Here is a 21,157-nt window from a genome sequence, read left to right as displayed (position 1 = left end):
CAATTTAAGCCAGGAGAGAACAGATTTAGCCAGAGGGGCATGAAAAAAACCCACCAGGATGGTATGGGTAAGCACAATAAGCAACGGTCTCAGCACATCCAGCCTAAACTTTTGTCGAGTTTTTCACAGGGAAAAAGAGTTTTAAGGAGGGATTTGAAGGGGGATAATTAGGTAACTGTTGATGCCACTGAAGTGCTTCCCATAAAGAAAACACAAAGATGCTTCTCTGAAACTGTAATGAGCAAACCAGAGGCGACCAGCATCTTTAGCACAAAAGGATCTGGACTTCTGATCCTGACGTGAAAGAAAACATGTAAGGTGCTTTAGGCAGGAGCAGGGCTTTAAGGGAGGCCAGCAGCTTGTGCTCCATACAGCAGAGAAGGGGGAGCCATGGGAGAGGCACAAAGACAAGGGTCACACAAGCAAAGCAACAGGCTCGGCAAATTGTTTTTGCAACAGCACTGTTGATATTCTTAGCGGGGGGAAAAAAAATCCAAGTGTTGGATTCAGAAAGCTTTCCTACTGATTCCCATCAGTCCGCAGCTATTTCTGACGTGACGCCTTTTTTATTGCTGGGTTATGCAGCACCTGCTTATGCAAAGCCCGTCATCGCTTCTGCAGTTTTCCCTCTGTCCTCGCACACTCACTGGGAGGATTTAGTAACTAATTCCCCCTCGGCTTTTCTCCTTACCTGCTCTCTGCTGTTGCTAATCGAGCACAATTTCATTCCAAACCTGTATCAGTGCATCTACTCAGAAAGCTTACTGGAGGGAAAGATAAAACCTTTCTAAGACAAAAACCTCTTTTGTAACACTGTCCTGACTGTGACCTGATGAAAGCTAGCGCGTTCACCCACATGTGCTCCTGTCGCTACCCACCGCAGGGCACTTACCTGTTCCTTGAGCTCAGCAAGCTGACTGGAAAGCTGTTTTACAAGGCTCATGGTTGACTCCAGCCTCTCTTGCAGGTTCCTGATTTCGTTCTGCTCACTGTCACCTTCATTGCTAACCAGGGACATGGCTCTCATCCGAGGGAACCAGTCCAAATTCTTCTCCTACATGGGTATTAGAAAAATTAGTAATGTTAGTAGGGATTTATGCAGTGCTACTAAGCTGAGACTAGAGAATGAAAACTCAGAAGGACTTCTACTCAGTGGCTGACACACAACAAGTGAGCTTAAGAAGCAGTAAATTCAGAAAGTATTTTACACAAGCATTTTTATTGCTGGTTCTCCCTGGCTACAAAGAAGGCACTCACGGGAAAATCTTCATTCCCCACAGCTGCACCTGTACTGCAGCGTGGGCAGTGTTGGCACATTCATCTGTGGCTCCTGCACGCAGAAGCACCCGCTGGGTCAGCTCTGGGGAGACTTCTCTGGCACACCAGCACCAGGAAAGCCTGAGGGCTCCCTGTGCTTTGCTCTTAAGCGTATGCGAGGACACATTTCCCCACTGTCTCTTCAGCTTGGCTGGCCTCCATCTATTTCGGCCGTCCTTGCAGCAATGTCAGTGAGCCAACATCAGGAAAACAAGACAAGCCAGAGTCTTCTCCAGACTGGCCTGGAGCGTGCCTACTGCAAGAGCAGAGGGACCTTGGATCCAGCTGCCCACAACAGAAGATTTGGGGTCCTGGGAATGGTTTAGGCTTCAGTATGCTATTCAGATTGTATACCTTAGGTAAATGCAAGCGCAACCCCATGGCCAAGGGCTAACTTGCTAAGGACCAAGCACTACACGGAATAGCACTGAATTGGGTGTTTCTCTATTCATGGACTCAGGCTATGAATTTAATCATAACAAAAATACTGTAAATAGATGATACAAGTCAGGAGGGTGCTGTCTATCAGCATGACCCTGAATGGCCTCCATGGCTTGGGGGCACAGATATTTGTGTGCAAAGCGTAACAGATGGAGGAGACTGAAGGGTGCAAGACTAGGAGGAGTGGCAACCATGTGGCAAGCAACCCGGCTTGCCTTAAGGCACGAGACAAAGGAAACGGGTCCTGTAGCTGGCGATGCGTTACATCCACGCGCCTCTGCCCTCCACCTTGGGGGGAGTGGGAGGATGTGGTTAGATCATGCGCATGGTGTTTTACAACGGGCCTCTATGGACACGTGCACTTGATAACTTTAGAAGAGAAACAGAATGAGTTGAAGTTTCTTCCAGTCTCCTGCGTTGTGAAAGGCCCCACACAAATAGCACTATGTTGAAAAGAAAAGGAGGAAAGAAAAGGAGTTCTTCCCAGAAGTCCACCTACAAGACTCTGGGCAGGCAAGAGCTGTAGTCCAGGCTTGGTATTTGGTACTGTTTTAAGTGCATTGAACTTTCTGTAGTCTCAGGCTTTGCCTCAACATGAAAACAGAAAAGCCAGCGATGATTCTGCAGTGTTTACAGCTGGGCAGCCCAGGGCAGCCGTACGTGAGCAGGGTCCACACGGACTGGCCTGGCAGAGCTGCGAGCCCGGGGATGCACCAAGCGAACGCAGCTTTATCGTGCTTCCAGAGAGAGTTGCTTTTGACCACATAGTGCTCTGCCCTGATCACCAAACCCTCCCCTCCTACAGCAACATGGTTTAGAAATAACCAAGTTAACCCTTGGTAAGCATGGAAGCACTTACAGTACTCATGTTTTTCCACTATTTGCGTTAGTCCAGTCCCCTCTGTTATCCTGGATAAGACTAAATGCAAAGCCATACGAATTTTGGCTTGTTTTCTTCTTTTTAACTCAGAACTTCTAATGAGTGTTTGTCTGGCTGTGCAACCTCTGGTCCTGTCGCTAAACTGAGAAGTTGTTCAGTGAGTAAGAGCGTGCCTCCATTGCATTTTGCAGCCCAGGGCTCAGTCAGCCGTGTGTGCTGGTGGAACGAGGCCTCTTTCCTCGCTGCCCACTTTTTGAGTCTCATGATCTCATTATGACAATTTACTGTGGTTACGCATGATGCCATTTTCAATGGGTCATAACTCATTCAAATCAAAACCTGTTTTCACCAGCTCCGCTGGTGAGCTCGAAAGGAGCGCACGTGACCCTCCCTGCTGGATATCCCCAGCGGACATACAGACTGGTAGGCTACTATTTCTGCTGCATGCATTTCTGCTTACAACACCAGCATTCATCTTCCACGAGCACACTCTGATATTTAAATTTATTTTGGCTAGGATCTAGCAAAGCGTTCATCACGTGCCTAGCGTTAAGCACAGGTGTACTCGTTTATACTAAGCTTAGCTTGTGCGCGGTGCCTTTCTGGATCAATGCCTTTTTTTTTTTGCAAAACGTTTGCCAGCAAATTTGTCTGCCACTACAGGCACAGAAAGTTAATTCAAAGGAGCTACAGCGAACAGAGCTGCACTTGTATCTGAATGTTTCCTGGAAAGCTCGGGTATCTGCACCCACTACAGCTTCTCTTGCTTGAAGCACCTGAAGATACCAAACACAAGGCCACACGGCCAGAAGAGCCAGCTGAGGGGCCAGAAGCCCTTTTTGGCAAGGCTCACCATAATGCCGAAGTTTCTAAAGCCAGGCTGCGCAGGGAGAGCAATCTGAGACTCCATCGTTGTGTTCTTGTGTTTGTCAAGCGCTGCTGCCAGGATTGTGAAATGCACTTTGCTAGTTTTGTTTTCTGTCTGCCACTCCCTCGCTCCTCCAGGACGCAAGGCAGAGACTGCCAACTGCCTTGGAAAGATTTTTGTGGGCTGACCCTCCACCACACTGCAGCATCCAGACGAACACCACACAAATCCGTGTGGGTGCCAGACATCCCGGCTCAGTGGCCTTGCCTCTCTTGAGGCTCCCGGTGTCACCTGCTTCCTTCCTCCTCGGTACATTATACTTCCTGGGAAGGTGAAGACAAGGACAGAGCACAAAGGACCTCGCCCACTGCTACATGATGCTGTGATGCTGATGGTATCTCTTCAGCTGGAACCACTCTGAACCACGTGCCAGCTCATCTTGGCCACCACGAGCCCCAGAGTCACGGGAGCTCAATGACAGACTCCACTCATTCGCATGTGCCCAGCTTTGCCTTCCTAGAAATGCTGTCATAATCTCTCCCAAGAAAGAAACCCCATTGTGGTTTAGTTACAGACCAAGAAGATCTGGGCATTTTTTGCCAAAATGTTGTGGAGGATCAAGCAAGGACTTGATCCAAGTTCGAAGAGAATATGATGGATTTGCATGGACCGGAGACCTCATGAAAAGATGCTACTGACTTCTATAGCTTTTCCTGGCAGCAGAGAGGCAACAGGTCAAACAACTGACCACAGGTCTCTCCCTTGGTAGTCCCAAGTGCTGTGCTGGGTGCAGGAAGGACTTTGCTTTTTGGTTCTCAACTGCATATACCTCTAATGAAATCCAGTCCAGCTGTGTATCTTTGTCACGCAAAGTATCAGAAAGATTCAAAATTCAGTAGGTCAGTAGGAAACACATTCTAGCCTGCCAACCTGTCTTGAAGTTAAAAATACTTACCCAGCTTTCACCAATAGTTCCATTATAGTGCATGCAGTAGGTATATTCCCTTGCTGAACTGCATGCTTTTGCCGGGCAATATTATCTTATTTTTTCATTGCATTAAGAACCGCAGAACTTTATTAAAGGGCAGCATGAAAATTAGCTGTGGCGCACAGCCCTATTTGCTGAGTCCATACCACAAACAAACAGCAACTGCTGCTGGGGACAAAAACCTTTTGATCACAAACCCGCCAGGATCCAGAAGGCAAATTGGAGAAGGCTCCTCTGCTGAATATTTTAGTGATCTGTAAGTGTTCACAGGGGGACAGGCACTCTGTGACTGCTCCGCTACAGGAAAGCTATTTTTACTTCAAGGTAATTGCTTGCCAATTAACTGGAGGTAGTTAACATGTTTATACAACCCCAAACATTTGTTCTGGGACTTAAATGTTTATGGGCTCGGTCCAGGGTTCACCTTGACCAACTAACACATGTTAAAGCTGTAACATGCCTCCTCCACACTGCAGGTGCGCTCCTGCTTCGCCTTACTTGACTGGTGCGCGGACGGGATTGTGCAGGGTGTTATCTGTCACGCCTTAGCTCTTACTCTTAGAAATCCAACCATTTTGCCCAGGATAGCATTCACTTAGACATTTCGAACCCCGCCTGGAACCGAGCGGCGATTTGGATGAGGGAGGTAGGCTGCTGGCAGGGAGCAGGGCAAACCTCTGCAAACAGCTGTCACAAGACTCAATCAACAGCCACCGGGTTAGCACGAGGTGACACAACTCGAGCATAAATGAGCTCACAGAGGGTGAGGTACGTGGACGGGACGCTTTAAAGTGAAGTAGCTGCCCAGACACAGAATTAATTGTTAAAATGTACTGAAATCTTCTTTATAAACAACCGGGGCTGAATGCAGTATATTGTTACTGTTATTTCACCCTTGCACAGGACAGCAGCTATTCGCAGCCCAACCGCAGCAGCCCACCTACGGATCACAGCATCTTCCCGCTCCACGCTCCCCCCACAAGCACAACGTGTGCCTCGCAGAATTCGTATTTAAGTATACATCTGTGTCCAGGGTAGTGAGTCAGCCAGACAGGAAGGCTGCACGGCTGCAGGGCCAGAAAGGAGCCGCAGCCTCCTCTCCGTCAGTTCAGCTGGGGGAAAAAAAGGCAGGTGGGGCTAGCCAAAAGGCTGCCAGCCAAAGAGACTGCACACAAGCAGAGCAGACATTTCGTGTGGCGATCCAGCATGCTCGCTCCCTCCGTCCTCCCCCCTCGGCTGGCAGGACTCCAGCGGGAATCACAGCTCACCCGGGGCGAACACCCCTGTGCCAGGTGCTCTGGGTACATGTAGCTGCGAGGTGCCGACGGCGAGGGCACACGCCTGAGAAATCACAGAGCTTAGAGGATTTGCTACTCGCGTTTTCTGAGAAACCTCAAACCCTTCTTCTCAGAGAGGCGTGCTCAGAGCAAAAGTCTGCGTTCGCCTCCTGGAGTTTTCTATGCAACTTTCTCCTTCCCTTCTGTGGGCTTTCCAGAGGGAGGGCAGAGCTACGGGCTAAGTCCTCCCTTTGGTAAAACATTGCCATTTTTCTGGCTTTGCTAGCTCCAGTTGAGCATAGATGGAGAAAAGACTGAAGAAATCTGTTTAGAGTCTCTGTACAAAGTCTCTCTCGAGTCATCCCTGTCCTGTTGGCACAGCCAAGTGGCTTCAGTCGAGCTCTCATGCTGAGCTGAATCTATGCCTCCGGAGTAATTGGCAGAGGGACGTTTCTTTAGGAGGTGCTGGTTTCACAGGCGAGCAGTGAGATGGATCAGCTGCAACCAGCAGGAAAGACTGAGCTGAGCCTTTAAAAAACAGATTACTAGATAGCAATGAGAGAGCATAGGTCAAAGAGTAGGACAAGGGGGATGAAGTAGAGGAGCGAAGGCAGCCTAATGCATGCTTTCTGCTGGTGCTGCTGCCATGGGCTCAGAGTGCCACGCCACCATCAGCTGTCCCAGGCTTTCATTTCTCCATCAGACTCTAATGCAGTGACTCCCAACCCTTTCTATCCCATGACCCCTTGTTGCAACATGAAAAGAAGCCGTTCCAGGACTTCCCTCCTATCTATTCAAAAAGAAAAGCAGCGATGACTGCTTGTGACTCCTCCTGGGTTGTGACCTCCCCAGCTGCACGCATCAGAGCAGGAGATGGGCCTCCGCGTCCCCCAGCCCACTGTTCCCCCGTCTGGCATAGCTCGTTCACTCCTTTGTGACTCAGTGAGGTGAGTGAGACGGCCATCAGGAGGGACATTTGTTACCTAATAATGAGGCTGAGAAAACGAGTGTGCTTAAAGCTCTCTGAGCTCCTCAGCTAGATGGTTGCTGAAGGGTGCAGAAGAGGAGCACGGACATTGCCATGAGAAGGTTTGCTACCGGCACCTTGGTGGGCTGCGCTGGGTGGTTCGTGGTATCCCACCCACAACACATGTTCATTGGCTTGCAATGAACAGCAACCACCTTGGCAGCCTGGCAAAAGCCTCCGACAGTTTTAGAGAGACCATTGGGGTGGTAAAACCCTGCTGCGCCGGCGTTGAGGGGAGCCACCGCCGGTCACCCTGTGTCCTCCAGCCCCGAGGAGCGGCACTGCTGGGAAGCAGGGCACGGCTTCACCCTCTGCGGCTCAGCTGTGCCCTAGGACCCGTGCCTCAGCACGAAGGCAAACAAAACGTCGGCACTGCTGCTCCTCAGCAGGCAGCTCATGTCCTTCCAGGCACGAGAACGAACAGGCCGTTCGCTACCCTGTTTTGAGCCAGCACGTTAAATAAATACTTCAGCGCAGGGTACAAAGAGATCTATTTACTGAGAAATTATTCTGTATGTCTGAAACGTAAATAAGTCCATCCATTCCCTTCCCAGATCCGTTGCCTGTATAAGCAGAGTGAGATCAGTCCAAACAACCTTTTGAAAGCTATTATTTTTCTGCCTAGGGACAGAGTCTGGTCCTAAAAGTCTGTAGTTATGCAGCTCCTATAGCCACCTTAAAAAGGGATTTTAAAGATTTAAACTATCTTGTGCTTTAGATGACACAGGGCAATAACCACTTTGTGATTTAATCACAGACAATAATAATTTGGTTCAGTGCATGATTCAGCTAATCCACAATTTGATAAACGTTCATCCTAAACTACAAACCCAAATAGCTTTCTGCAAATCCTGTTTGACACTTTAATGGTAAGTCTGTATTTGACAAGGAATCTGTGTTGTACAAGAATACAGGGAGGGAAATTAGGAACTGTTATCCATCTATACGCATCCACAACAGTAATTCAAGGAAAAGAAAAATAAACCTTGGCAATTACAGATAAATCTTTATGCAACAAGAAAACTCATAGGTCTGGCTAGGTCTATACTGGATTGCTACCTGCTACAGCTTCCACAGCTCATGGAAAAACATAGAAATCTCTCCCCCTGAGAGAAGGTTGGAACCACAACATAGACCCACCGTCTACTTTAGCAGCGTCATCGATGCATTTACTTTCATTTTAACTTGGCTGAATGTTTTTGAGGGCCACAACCGTAATTCTTAATAATTGTGAATTCTTCAAGACTGATATCCAGGCCAGTCAGTTATAAATGTCTCAGTGTTTCAGTATCAGCATTCCTGCTTGTGATATCCCTGCAAAAATTATGGCGAGGAATGATAATAAACCTCAAATGCGAAGATTTTTCTCTGAAGCTGTATGCAGCAGTTTCAATACTCAGCTTGAAACTCTGTAAAGCACCCTGCTTTTCCAAGAACAAACACCCCAAAATTTCTGCTTATCAGAACACACCTAAGGAACTTGGCATTTACCTCCAAGAGATGGAAACGATCATGAAAATAATTTTACGGTCGAGACCATAAGTTTGAATGTGATCTCGCACCATTACAGAATCATAGAATTGTTTTGGTTGGAAAGGACATTTAAGATCATTGAGTCCAACCATTAACCTAACACCACCAAGTCAACCACTAAACAATATCCCTAAGCACCACATCTACTCGTCTTTTAAATACCTCCAGGGATGGTGACTCCACCACTTCCCTGGGCAGCCTGTTCCGATGCTTGATAACCCTTTTGGTGAAGAAATTGTTCCCGATATCCAGTCTAAACCTCCCCTGGCACAACTTGAGGCCGTTTCCTCTCGTCCTATCACTTGTTACCTGGGAGAAGAGACCAACACCCTCCTCGCTATAACCTCCTTTCAGGTACATTGTTGTGGGCAAAACCATATGCAGACGGCAAGTACACGAGCCAGCAGTGTGCTCTTACAGTGAAAAAGGCCGCCATGACCTGGGCTGCATCAGCAAGGGTGCAGCCAGCATGTCGAGGGAAGCGCTCCTGCTTCAGCCCTGAGCAACTTTACCCCAGAAGGCGGAAAGCAGAAACCGAACTGACCAGCTTTGTCACCAGTGCACTGAGACTGCACCTTCCAACCACCCTCCAGGTGGGAACCCGGGGACCTGCAGGTGCGCAGGGACTGTGGCCGGCCGGGGATTCACAAGAGCAGGGTGCAACTTCCTTGTGCTTGTAGGGCCTGAGCTTGTATCCCAAGCCCAGCACCACTCTCCTTGAAGCCATGTTTGTGACTCGTGTCTTCCCTTCCCCGCAGCACACGTTCATTTCTCAACTGTTGATTTCTTCTGCTGTTTCAATCGCTCTCTGCCACCTTATCTCTATCGTAACCCTGAGAATTGATATCCTCCTCTGCAAATCTTCCAGAATCCCAACACTACCATCTGAAGCTAGGATTTGGTGCTTGATATTATGCCCTTAAAACAGATATAATTATAGATTTGTGCAAAATATGAGTTTATTTTTCCACATTCCTATGTTTTTATGTTGTTAGTGGTTACGGGACATGCTTTAGGAAAAACACTTCAGATTATTCATTTAAAATAATTAAATTATTTCTGATATAATCCCTGGATCTTGTGCATAATGAAACAACATCTGGTACAGAGATTAGAAAATAAATGTTCTTGGCTTAATTTTTTTTTTCTTTTGTTAAACAGATGTTGTTGATACAAAACGCAGGACTGTAAATCATAGCCTGCATGTGGACACAGACTGTCACTACTGAGCAGAAATTTACTGTGGCTAGATAGAGATTTGAAACAGCAATGAATCACTGGCTTACTAACTTTATTCACGTGGGTATGGTTTCAATATTCTGACATTAAGTGCACATGTCCTTAAAAAAAAGAACCTTTTAATGGCAGCATGGGAGGCTCTGGTTTAGTTCCAGCTGTCTTGGTGTGGGAAGCACAGCGTAACGCAATGGCAGCCTCTGCGCAGAGGCACCTGGCAGTTCTCCGTCTCCTCCTTCGCAGCTCGTTGCGGTGCTGCTATTGAATCCCGCAGGCTCGGCTCCCCCAGTGCCGAGAGCGGCCCCTCTCCATGCAGCACCATGTAGGGCAGCCCTGTCACAGGAGAGGGGCTGAGCTGCTCAGGCAGCCCCACCACCGCCACCAAAATGCCCGCAGCTCTAACCTCTTTCTCCCTCTCCTTCCCCCCTGCCCCTTATGTCGTTTCAGCGATGCTTCTCCAACCCCTTGCCATTGCTATCACCAGCATGCTGAAGCCCCCCTTCTCCTGTTCTTTTAATATTGATTTTCTTTTGCACAACACGCTAGCAGGTGCGCTCTGGATACTGAACTCCAGACAAAAGCAACGGCACTAATCCCACTGCAATGTAAACACACCCTAGAGTACCAGGCCACTGTTGGGGACAGAGATGATGTCTGCTCCTTAGATACATACTTACCATTCAGCTGGTAAGGTCACCACAAATTTTGACCCCTTTTTGTCAATGTAAGTGCTGGTTTGATCCCGTGGATCAGAGTCTAACTCCATGGTTAGACTGCAAACCATGACCTCCACTTCATACCTTTTGTAGCACAGGATTCAGGCACATACTTGTTTAAATTTATGGGGTTTTTTTCACATTTAGCTTTAATTCTCTGGCCCTGTCACCTTGTATTTTGCAAGTACTGTCCATTTTCTAGCTTTAGCTTCAATTTGCTGTAACAGAATCTTTGGGAAATACAAAGACTCAGCTGGAGACTCGTTTTTCAGAGGCTCAGGACTTGACCTTGTTCTCAGCTTTACCCAAGCAGAGCTTCGCTGATTGCAGCGCGATTGTTCTGGTTTAGGATACTGCCAGAGCAGAGGCATTTTGAATCCTGATCTGAATGTTCCTGCTTTGGGCCCATTTTGACTCTGATGTTTTTGCACATGGGGCGGTATGAAAGGACAATTTACAGACCAACATATTCTTTTAAAATTAATAGGAATTGTTACCTATCACCAATGGGCCATACAGACTGCTTTTTTTAAGCAACGATGTGATCATGCATATACCATACATATGCATAAATGTGCATACTTGAGTATCAGTCAGAGGAGAGGAAAAAGATCTAGGTTTCTCTTTGAAGTGTCTCTTGACAAAATACAACCAAGTAATGGTCACCTTCCAGCCTTATGGGCCTGAACGCTACCAACCTGCTCTCAAATGGCTTGCTCTGTTCAAATGCTCGCCCATGGGTTTTGTGCATTCCTCTGCACGGCCAGCACAGCTCCTTACCCGCGCAGACAACAATGGCCAAGGAGAGGCCCCTTGGCAGGTCTGGCTGTGGCTGGATGAGAGGCAGATCCCACAAGGTGCCACCTGCCTACTGGGAAGCGTCAAGCGCTTCTATTCCCTTTGGAAAATAGGTGGAAACCAGCAAAACCAGGCCCACAAGGGGAAATGTCTATTCATTCAGGTTCCTGTCTACTGTGAGCTGTTCACAGAGGCTGCAAGCATAGATCAATAAAAGAAAAAAACACCATGGTACTCTGTGAACCTTTATCTGCCTATGCTACATTTTCATTTAGTGCTCTTGCTCGCATTGCTAGGAAAATATTGAAATGGATCCTCTGTAAGGATCTGCTTTTTCTTTGTTTTTTTTTCAGCCCAGCATTTAAATATGGTTTGCTCTGTTCAATTAAAATGCATTTTCTCTTGAGAACAAGCAGATGATCGGTTTCACAAACCCAGAGTTATAATTTTCCTTCAGCAGCACCCAGCAAAATGAAAAACAGACAAAACATTTTAAACACATGTGTATAAAATACACAGAGTTCATTAAATAGGATTTAAAGTTGCCTGTTTGTTTTGGAGACTCTTTAAAGCTCTACTACCCCAAACTCACAGAAGTGTAATGCGATTCCTGATCTATTGAGTTTTGTAGGATGGCTGTAGTGGGTTCCATTATATATAAATTGGATGCAGCCAATTTACAATCTCCGATATATACTTTTATCTCAAAATGCCCTGTGAGGCAATTGTGTAAAGTACTTTATCAGGGATTGTTGTTGGTAATATTGCAAGATTTCATGATGTAAAAAATACATCAATGCCATTTAAATTGAACAAAACGGTTCCCGTTTTTTCTTCCTGTAAAGCATTTTTAACCATCTTCTCAACAAATTTGTTAAATAAATACTGTATGAAACAAACATTTTGCACTTTGTCCCACAGATACAATTTGCCAACCTGATTGATTTATTTCTCTACAACTAACCTGATTTCTTTAGGCTATATATCTTCTCTTTTATTAAAGATGATGCAATCTTAGCTTTTTATCATACACACATCCAGCACACTGAAAAGAGAGAAGATTCCCTGAACTAGCCTTGCAACCAAACAGAAAAACCTGACACAAATCTCATAAAGCTGATCCCAAAAGATAAATGACACAATGAAACCAAAGTTATACAAATTCAGAAACTTAAACGTGCAGAGTAATACGGGCCGGTGGATTTTTCTTCCCATGACAGAAGTAACTCCATCGTAGCTCTAACACCTTGTAAAACAAGCTCACACTAATGTTGCACCCAACTCCCCCAAAGCTTGCTCTCTCTGAACTGTGAGAAGCAGAATTACATTTTTTTGGTAGCCTTTCCCTGTTTTACTTCTTGCAGAATCTCGCCGCTGTGTTTTGAGTCCAACCAAAGTTACGCTCATTTACTTTTAAATGGTATTCCTGGTAAGGCAACAACCTCAAAACTCATCTCCCTGTTCTTTTACTAATTGCCCTTAGGTCTTTGGGAAAACCTGTAGTCCTTCCTTTCCTCAGCATTTGCAGTTATCTGCCTTGGCTGTGGACAATTTTGGAGTCTCTTTCCCATTCAAGAAGCCAGAAGCTTAGTACCACTGTAATACAAAGAACAATAATTGTTTTCAAATGTTGCAACAATATTCTCAAACAGCATTGAAGTGTTTTGTGTTTGTTGCTTCTCCCATAGCACAAAATCAAATGAATTCAGTTCACACGCTTCGGGATCTGCTCATCACATTGTTCCTCTGGGGTTGAACTTCTTATCACTATCCGTGACCCCAGTTAAGGTCCAGTTTTCATTAGGAAAAGCCATACACAGCCAGACCCAGGAGAATCGAGGCTCTGTTACTGCCAGGATTTTAAGCACAACAGTAGGTGCCTATCCTTGGAGAGCCTTTTCCATCATTTGAAATCACAGAATAAAGGTCTGCCCACACACAGATCCATCTCAGGCCACATGCTTCTCTAACAAAGGGATAAAAGATGGCTTTTGCAAGCTGCCTGGAAAGTTAACAGCTCTAGTCTCTGGCAGGTCAAGGCGGGAGTGGATTCCAGCAGGGAACCGCAGCCCGTGTCCTGCCAGCAGCGCTGCTCGGCTTGAGGGCGCTCCAGCTGGAACACCTCCACTCCATGTTCGTGGGGACGTGCAAGTTTCAAGGAACAAAGCCTCATGTCCAGACCCCTCCTCGAGTTTTTAAGGCTGGCAGCAAACAAACAAACAAACAAACAGGAACCCAACTCAGCTCATTTATTTTAATTTTCAAATTGAATTGAAGTTGGAAGGAGGACAAGGAGGCTGTGACTATGCTGTATTATCAAGGCAGAACCCATCTTTACAGCAAAATCAGTCTTTGGAGCCTCAACACTGGTCAACAGACAGGAGGCCAAACCTTTCAAATGCAGAGGAAATCAAGGTAAGCTTACAAGTGAGCCACAATACCACAAGGTCCAAAAAGACTAGTGCTGGGTAGTATTAAACCACTGATTCCAGACCTCAGGGGGAAAAAACCCAAATCTCAATGAATATACTTCTGGGGAGTTTTAGGCTCCACTGTGTAACTTGCAATTACATTACAGCTTTTTATTCAGAAGTGTTTTCGAAGAAAGAGAAAAGAAGACAGGGTTGCATTGATGCTGGGACCTGTCCCTCTAGGAGTTAGTAAGAATGTGAGGGGCTGAGCATGGAGGCAGCAGGGTCAAGGGCACCATGCAATGGCACGGCCATTCCTCCACCAAGTCAGCTAGGGAGATGAAGGTTATCACCATACCCTCGCTACACAGCAAATCTGCCTGTGCTGCAGCACCTGTCATTGATAGCAATCTTTCTCCCACTCCAGCTAGTGGCATCATTTCTAAGGAGGCAGGATCAGATCTGTGGTTTCCCATTCAAGCAGCAACAGGATAATTAATTTTGCCTGTCTGGAAAGAATGTATATAAACTTAAAGCCACTAAAACCTCAAGCTTTTAAAATGAAGTACCAAATGAAGCTCACCTTTCCCTTTATTTACCCATACCTCACACATCACCTAGCCCAGCAGGCCAACTAAATTATTTATGGCGGACCAAAGAGCCCATGTCTGGAAGATGCAGAGTAGAAGACGCTCAGCTCTCTTGTAGAATAGGAACTTTGTGCACACATGCAAAGTCCTCATGTAATGCTAACTTTTCATGCTTTGAGCAACACACAAATGAGCAGGAAATCAGCTAATTAGGCACGTTACTGTAATTGCTTATTTTATGAAGTGGAGAGGGAGGTGTTCAGCACTTCTGTAAGATAATAATGTAGAGGGTAAAATTGTATAGAGAAGCAAAAATAGCAATGGACTACCTACAGAAATTAACGTTATTTTTGAACAACAGGAAAAGCAACAATAGAAAAATAATTCAATACCTAGCAGAAGGAAAAACAACGCCTCAATGTATTCTGTACATGAAGAACTGGGTAACACTTGGGTATATGAGGGGAGAGGGACTGCCCCTCATATACCCAAGCAGTGGTTGAACCTGTGCGAAGCACAATTCCAGCTCTATTTTAGTGACTCTGTATCACCACTCGACAGGTCTGAGATCCTCTGTGAATTTGAGGCAGGCCTTGACGTAGAAAAAGGACTTTCTCTGGAACCTGGTGCACTTAAACTGAAGCCCTGAACTTCCCACACGACCTGCATCCGTGTGGAAGGACAGAGAGCTGTGTGCTCACTTGCTCTTCTATTTTGAGCACAACAAAAAAATGGGAGCACTAAATCATCTATTTAGGCATATTTCTTTAATCGTTTATTTAATGAAAACCCAACTCCAGACAAAATCAGCATTGTATTTCCTAGGAAATAAGCCTGTCAGAGAGACCTCAGATCTTATTTAGCACCTGGCTTTTGTGGTCTTGCTATTACTGCCATGGTAAGTAATTACTCGTAACATGACATGCATCATGTCAGTCTTTTAAAAGTAATTACGAAAAAGTTGCATAGCTTAATGATATGTACACACATCTCATCCTTGCAGGTTTTGCTTTGATAACATCTGCTAGTTTTTGGAGGAAGGCCAGTTTTAAAAAGTAAAATAAATCAGTCCTAACAATGGGAGCATTATTAGCTTCCCAAAAGTTATAAGCTCCGTGCCCCACTCCAGCAGAGCATTTGTGTGCACGAGTCCTGTAAGCATTTTCAAGCTTGTGAGTTGCCAGATCAGAAACTTCAATGTTGAACTAGAATTTATGGTAATGAAGAAACCTTAAAATACAGTTTATTTATAGTGAGCCAGTTTAAGTGAGCTGCGGCTCACTGTCCCTGGCAGATTTAGTCATAGAAGTTGAAGAGGTCACCCCTATCAGCTGTGTGCCCTTTCTCCCTGATGATATTATCCTACCTATGAAGAGGCAGCAGAATCAGTAGTGTGTCCTCTCCTCAACCAGTGCAGTTCAGACTGGCGTGACTTCAATGGACATCAATTTTCACATTAGTACTCCGGGCTGCGAACTGCAGAAGCTCAGGAGTGAACAAACACATCGCTTGTCCTCCCCCCTCTGCTATTGCTGTGGTGAATTGCAACAGAAGGGTATGGTGGACATCTGGGGGAGGAAACTTCTTAAATCGTCGAGGATGAATCACCAGAGTGCATGTGAAAAACACCCGGAGAGTCTTCCTGATAATCAAAGTGTCCCTTCTGCAGCATTCATGTTACTTTGGATTGACACTTCTCTGGTTTAGGTCATTCTCTCTACCTGTACTGTGCTTAGCAATCCTCGGATGTAGTAAGAATATCTATAGACTAGAGATAAAAATTAGGAGGGAAAACTTTTGCCTCCAAAATTCAAAAAGACGATAGATAACAGAATAGAAAAATCCTGGATGTCAGAACTTTTTTTTCTTCTCCAAAGAAGTTATACTTTAAGAGGCAAGGTCAACAGCCCTCTTCGTACATATTATTTTACTACATTCTTACAAAAATCGACAGCAGTAAAGAACAGTTTGTTCCATAAACCCTGCTCCTCCTCGCCCGCCTGCTGCCAGCTTGCTCTTCCTCTTTCTTTACGACGTTTTTTCACTGCCTACACCTCGCCTGTCTGTGTTTCCTTTGGACCTGTCTCCTCTAGAGCTGGGGTTCCCTGTGGTTTGCTTGGGGATGGCCACTGAATACACTGGACATCAGGCTGGGGGTGCACACCAGGATCTGGCATCAGTGAAATGACTTTACGTTCACTAACTAACCCTGGGACAACCTCTCACGGCCCCTAGGTGTGAAAGGACAGGCAGCCAGGCTCTTGACCCGCAGCTGTCAGGCTCTGCAGGCTCCGCTTGGCTCACACTTTTGCTGTTTTGACAGTCGGCTACTTCTGCTGAGGTTGCCTAAAATGAAAAAAAATCCCTTTGCAGGCCACACACGAGTATGCCAGGGACTGTACGCAAGCAACTCCAGCTCCAGGAGGGAGCTTGTTCCCTGCTGCTGTGCTGAGGGGGTCACAGGCACCTGGAGCGACCCTGGCCAGGACCTCACAACATCACTGCTGAGACTTGAACCTGGGGAGCAGCTACGTGCTGCCACGTCTCACATCACACCTCTGCTCCCAAGGCGGGATCATGGTGTAACACAGAGCAGGGAGGCAGGAGAGAGAAGGATGCCGAGGGAAAAGGGCTTGCGCTGCCCAGCACACAGCATGGGCAGAATGACAACTATTGTGAGGCTTCTCAATGGCTCATTTGGCGTTAATCCTAGTGCTGCTTTTGAATGTAATACCCGCTTCTGGGTATCTAATGGAAAAAGAAGGCAAAAACATGAGGCTGAAGGTAGGGAGAGAGAACAGCACCAGCTGAAGGGAGCACTAAATTCAGTTCAATTTTCAAACTTCAGTATTAAAAAAAAAAAGTCAAAACAACTAGAATTTTTCAAAATGGGGAATGCATTTTTCCTCACAACGTGGAAATGGCCATAATATTTGGTAAATACTTCTTTTATTTCATAATTTAAATAAAAAAATAATTTAAAAAAGGTGACACCTTCAAAATATTTAAAATGAAGTAGTTAAAATATTTTTTCACATTACCAATGATAGGTCATTGCTGTGACACAAAAGTGCTTTTAAAAGAACTGAATGAGAAAATCACTGTTCAGAATTTCAGGCTGGTGTTGCTTAACCTGTCTCTTCTACTTCGTCCTTATAATATTGATGGGAATTTTGCTTTTGATTTCAGCAGAGGTGTTTGGATCCTGAGTAGCCTGAAGAGAGACTTAAGATTAGGAATTTGCCTTTCAGGAGGGACACATTTACAGATGAAACAAGATGTAAAGCAATAATTTTAAGATACTATCATGGTATAAAAGGCTCATGGTCCCAATGACCGCAATGGCAGGAGAACAGAACCTTTCATTTCCCACCAAAGATTGCCTTGCTTTAGGGAGATGGTCTACCACATGGCAGTATCCTTTACTCTTATGAACACAGGCTGGTTTTAGAGCAGTTTTCAGCTGATTGAGGAGTTACATAATTGCACCAATTACATCCAATTACATAATTAGAGTAAATAAGTAATAATATAATTAGGTGCTGTAATTATGTAGTTATGACAGGTACCACTAATGCTGATAAAATCCATTATGAAACTTGCTAAGAACTATGGACAGGGCACGTGAGAACAAAACTTTTAGGGCTTTGTTTGCTGAAGTCTTTCATTCTTCCAGTGGGCAAAATAATCAATTTAATTACTATGCCAATAGCCTTTTATTTTTGCAAATGAATGGAGGCACAAATCACAGGCTAATTCATATTCTCTCTGTTTTGCTGCAAAAAATTCAGTAACTATTCATCTACATTTTTTGCCTCCATTTATCTATTTGCAGCTACCAAAGCTTAGGTGAAATATGCGTGTACAAATTGCACCTCTGAAAAGAGAAGTCTAAAAATTTGGACGTTAACCTTCACTGTTCCAGTTATCGCATTAAACTGTCTCCTCTGACAAATGGACACAAGGAACATTCAAAGATTGCTGTATCGATGCAATACAAGTTATGTGCATCTCTCTGCGTTTGCTAGGGATGGTATTTCTGGTCAAATGGGTCAGATAAGAAGTTTTTTTCTGCGGGAATGAAAATTCAATAGGGGAATCATTCATGCAGGTTCTCAGTGCAAATGCAAGGCATGTAGCCAGCTTTTCGAAGTTTCTGTCTTTTTGGATATTGTATAATACCTGTTTGACTTCATAAAAGAGGCCTGGATAACAAACAAATAATAAAACCTACTACCCTGATTTAATATTCATTAATATTTCACCCAATAACTGATGTAAGATAGTGTGCAAGAAGAATGGGCATCACTGGAAGATCTGAAGTGCTTTATTCCGCACCAACATCTCCATAAAGTAACTGTCTGGAAAGCTACAGGTGTATACTGCGTGTTGTTTTACAATACCTTTTATGCTTGATGCTTTTTCCTAAAAAGAAAAAAATAATACCTTGCTTTATGAAAGCTGGATAGCTACTGACGACTTCTGTCACTGCTCAGAGCAGTACACTAAGCACTGAAGCAAATACAGAGCTGCTGGGAAAATGAAAATCACAGGGAACATTAGGAGTTTGCAGTTGATGTCCACAGTCCAGAGGAAGAAAGAAAAAGAAGTCCTCTGCCCCAAGGTCCTTTGAGGCCAGACACAGGGAAGATAATGGGAATGCCTTGAAACAAGCCACCCCTGGAACAGAAATACAAGTGAACTTGGAAATCTGCAAAAATATTCCCTTTGAATGAGGAGTTTGTACACCTACAAGTTTCTTTCCCCCCTCTTGAACTGGAAAACTGCAAAAGTGAAGATAGATGCGTAAATAATTCCCATGCCTTTTTTGGCACACAGCCTTTCAAATAATATTCCAAAAGAAGAAAACCATAGTATTCCTGGTTTGTTTTTTTTTCCAGTTGGGCTACCAGCAAGCCTTCAAATTAGATGCTTCACTGTTTGCTGGACAAATGACACATAAAAAAGACTGGGAGTCATAATATAGACAGTCATATTTTTGGGTCCTGATGGGTCTGGGCAATGAAGAAAAGAGCCTATCAGAAATTGCAGATGTTTTCCCTGGTGCTTAGTTAATACTGATAAGCACTCCAATGTTACTTTTTGCAATACCTTGCAAGACAATAGTAGACAAGTACAAACAATAATTGGTTCCTACCCACAGTTATAGGGGTAGTGAGGACGAAACTTGGAGCTAAACTCTAATTTCTATTGAAGAAGTTACTGCAGCATACTCCAAAATTTTGACCTACGTGCATTTAAGGATGGATCCGAGCCTTAAAGATCGGATTTGGGCAGAAATTCTCTCTAAGTAAGCTGTCTGTGAAAACACAGAATTTGGGTTTGATCGATTAAAGCTACAGAAGCAGCCATAAAAGGCACACCTAATCATAATAAAAACTAGTAGAGCTAAGAGAGCTTTTCCAGGACTATGATTCATGGAGTTTTTTCAGCCATATTCTGTATCACCTGAAATATAAAATCTCGTTCCACCCCGTCCCCTTCAAAGAGGTCCTGAGACTGCCCTGTTCTTCCAGCCACCCTATTTTTATAAATATTTGTCGCATTCCCATACACACCCAGTGCACCTCATTCAGCAATGAGTCAGTTCCACTGGCAAGCCCTGGTTCTCTTGTGAAAGGTTAACTTGAAGTCTGCCTCTCTTGTGCCAGATCCTAACCAGAACTTGGTCTCTTATCAGGGACTTTGTCACCTCTCCCAGCATTGCAAGAATGGTCGCTCAGCTTTCAGTCCATCACAAAGTCTGAATCAGCTTCTCTGTCTGTCTTCAGGACAAAACCCATACCTCAGGCTTAATTTCTGCATGGAATGTAGTACATCTCACATGCTACATTCGTTACTATCACGCTGTGTTTGAAACACACCAAACATGTGTGCTACATCAGCTCATACAGCTGACAGCCGCAAAACTACCTCTGAGGGTTTTCCTTTTGACTGTTCTTTTGATCATAAGTAAAGCTGCATCTCTAAATCTCTTCTTCCAGTTGAATGTCATACTTCCAGAATACTCCACTCTTCCAGATTATTTTCTTTCATTTTTTAATATTGCTTGTACCATGTGGTATACAGTAATCTCTCTGGCTCCAAAAGAAAGAGTCATTTTTCTTCACTTAAGCAGTTCCAACTGCAGCACTAGTATTTCTATAGCACACCTCCCCTAGACTTTGTACTGGGGAATTTAAGCTACACAAAGATGCACTTACTAATCCCATACCAGCCACCTGTAGTTTGTTCAAACATTTGTTTCTCTTTTATTTTTCCCCACTCCTCCTTTCCCTCTTCCATTCCATGTAAGCTTCACACTTCTAGGTCCATATGTACCTCTCCCACCATCAAGAACAACCACTGACTCTATGGAATGGAATAAACAAGCCTTCCTTCAGAGGGTTTAATAATCCCAAAATCTGGATTACTACTAACCACTTAAACCACCAGCATTCTGCCACAGAAGAACAGGGGCTTTGAGAAATCAGTTCAGTGCTTGAGGTCACATGTGTTTTGGTGCTTTTCTATTAATGTTTTAGATATTCAAACAGAAGTTCCCACCATTAATGTGAACGTAAAATACATTAGTGAATTACATCAGAAAAGTCAAACCACTCCTGCCACAGGATGAATACACTTACTATGAATATTAATACATCCCTTGGAATGAAACATTAATACTTAACATATATATTCACAAAGTTTAAAATCATACAAACACTGCAGGGAGAGGAAGAGGAGTAGAGAAGGAATAGACAAATGAGACAAGCCCTAGAGTCTGGAGACGTTATTGATTCCATGAATTAAAGTGCATTTCTGAGATAAGCTAAAATATTCTGATATGTAAGAGCACAACTTGCCACTATGAATAATTTCTTGTAATGGAACAGAGGATACAAGCATTTGTTCTAGTTTTTCTATCTCGCTCATCATACTGCAGAAGTGTAGATCCATTCTTGCCTAACAGTATAAATGCCCTGAGCTGGGCAATGAGATTGACAGTTCAAAATTTCCACGGACATATGCTGTTCCTCTGTACCTAAGCACTGAATTCCCATCACCTGCCACA

At 44.6% G+C, this 21,157-nt stretch overlaps 1 protein-coding gene across 1 annotated transcript in view; it reads right to left on the bottom strand.

The window, feature by feature from the left end:
• The window catches only part of ITPR2 (inositol 1,4,5-trisphosphate receptor type 2), a 268,093-nt gene that overhangs the window by 4,070 nt on the left and 242,866 nt on the right, over positions 1-21,157 (bottom strand). Inside the window, exon 56 of the mRNA XM_068402385.1 lies at positions 893-1,054. Within this exon, the coding sequence (XP_068258486.1) occupies positions 893-1,054 (162 nt within the window). The remainder of the gene's footprint in view (positions 1-892; positions 1,055-21,157) is intronic.

Source organism: Nyctibius grandis, chromosome 5 (genome assembly GCF_013368605.1).
Source record: "Nyctibius grandis isolate bNycGra1 chromosome 5, bNycGra1.pri, whole genome shotgun sequence".
In the NCBI taxonomy this organism is placed as follows: Eukaryota; Metazoa; Chordata; class Aves; order Nyctibiiformes; family Nyctibiidae; genus Nyctibius; species Nyctibius grandis.
This window is presented reverse-complemented; position numbering and strand designations above follow the sequence as displayed.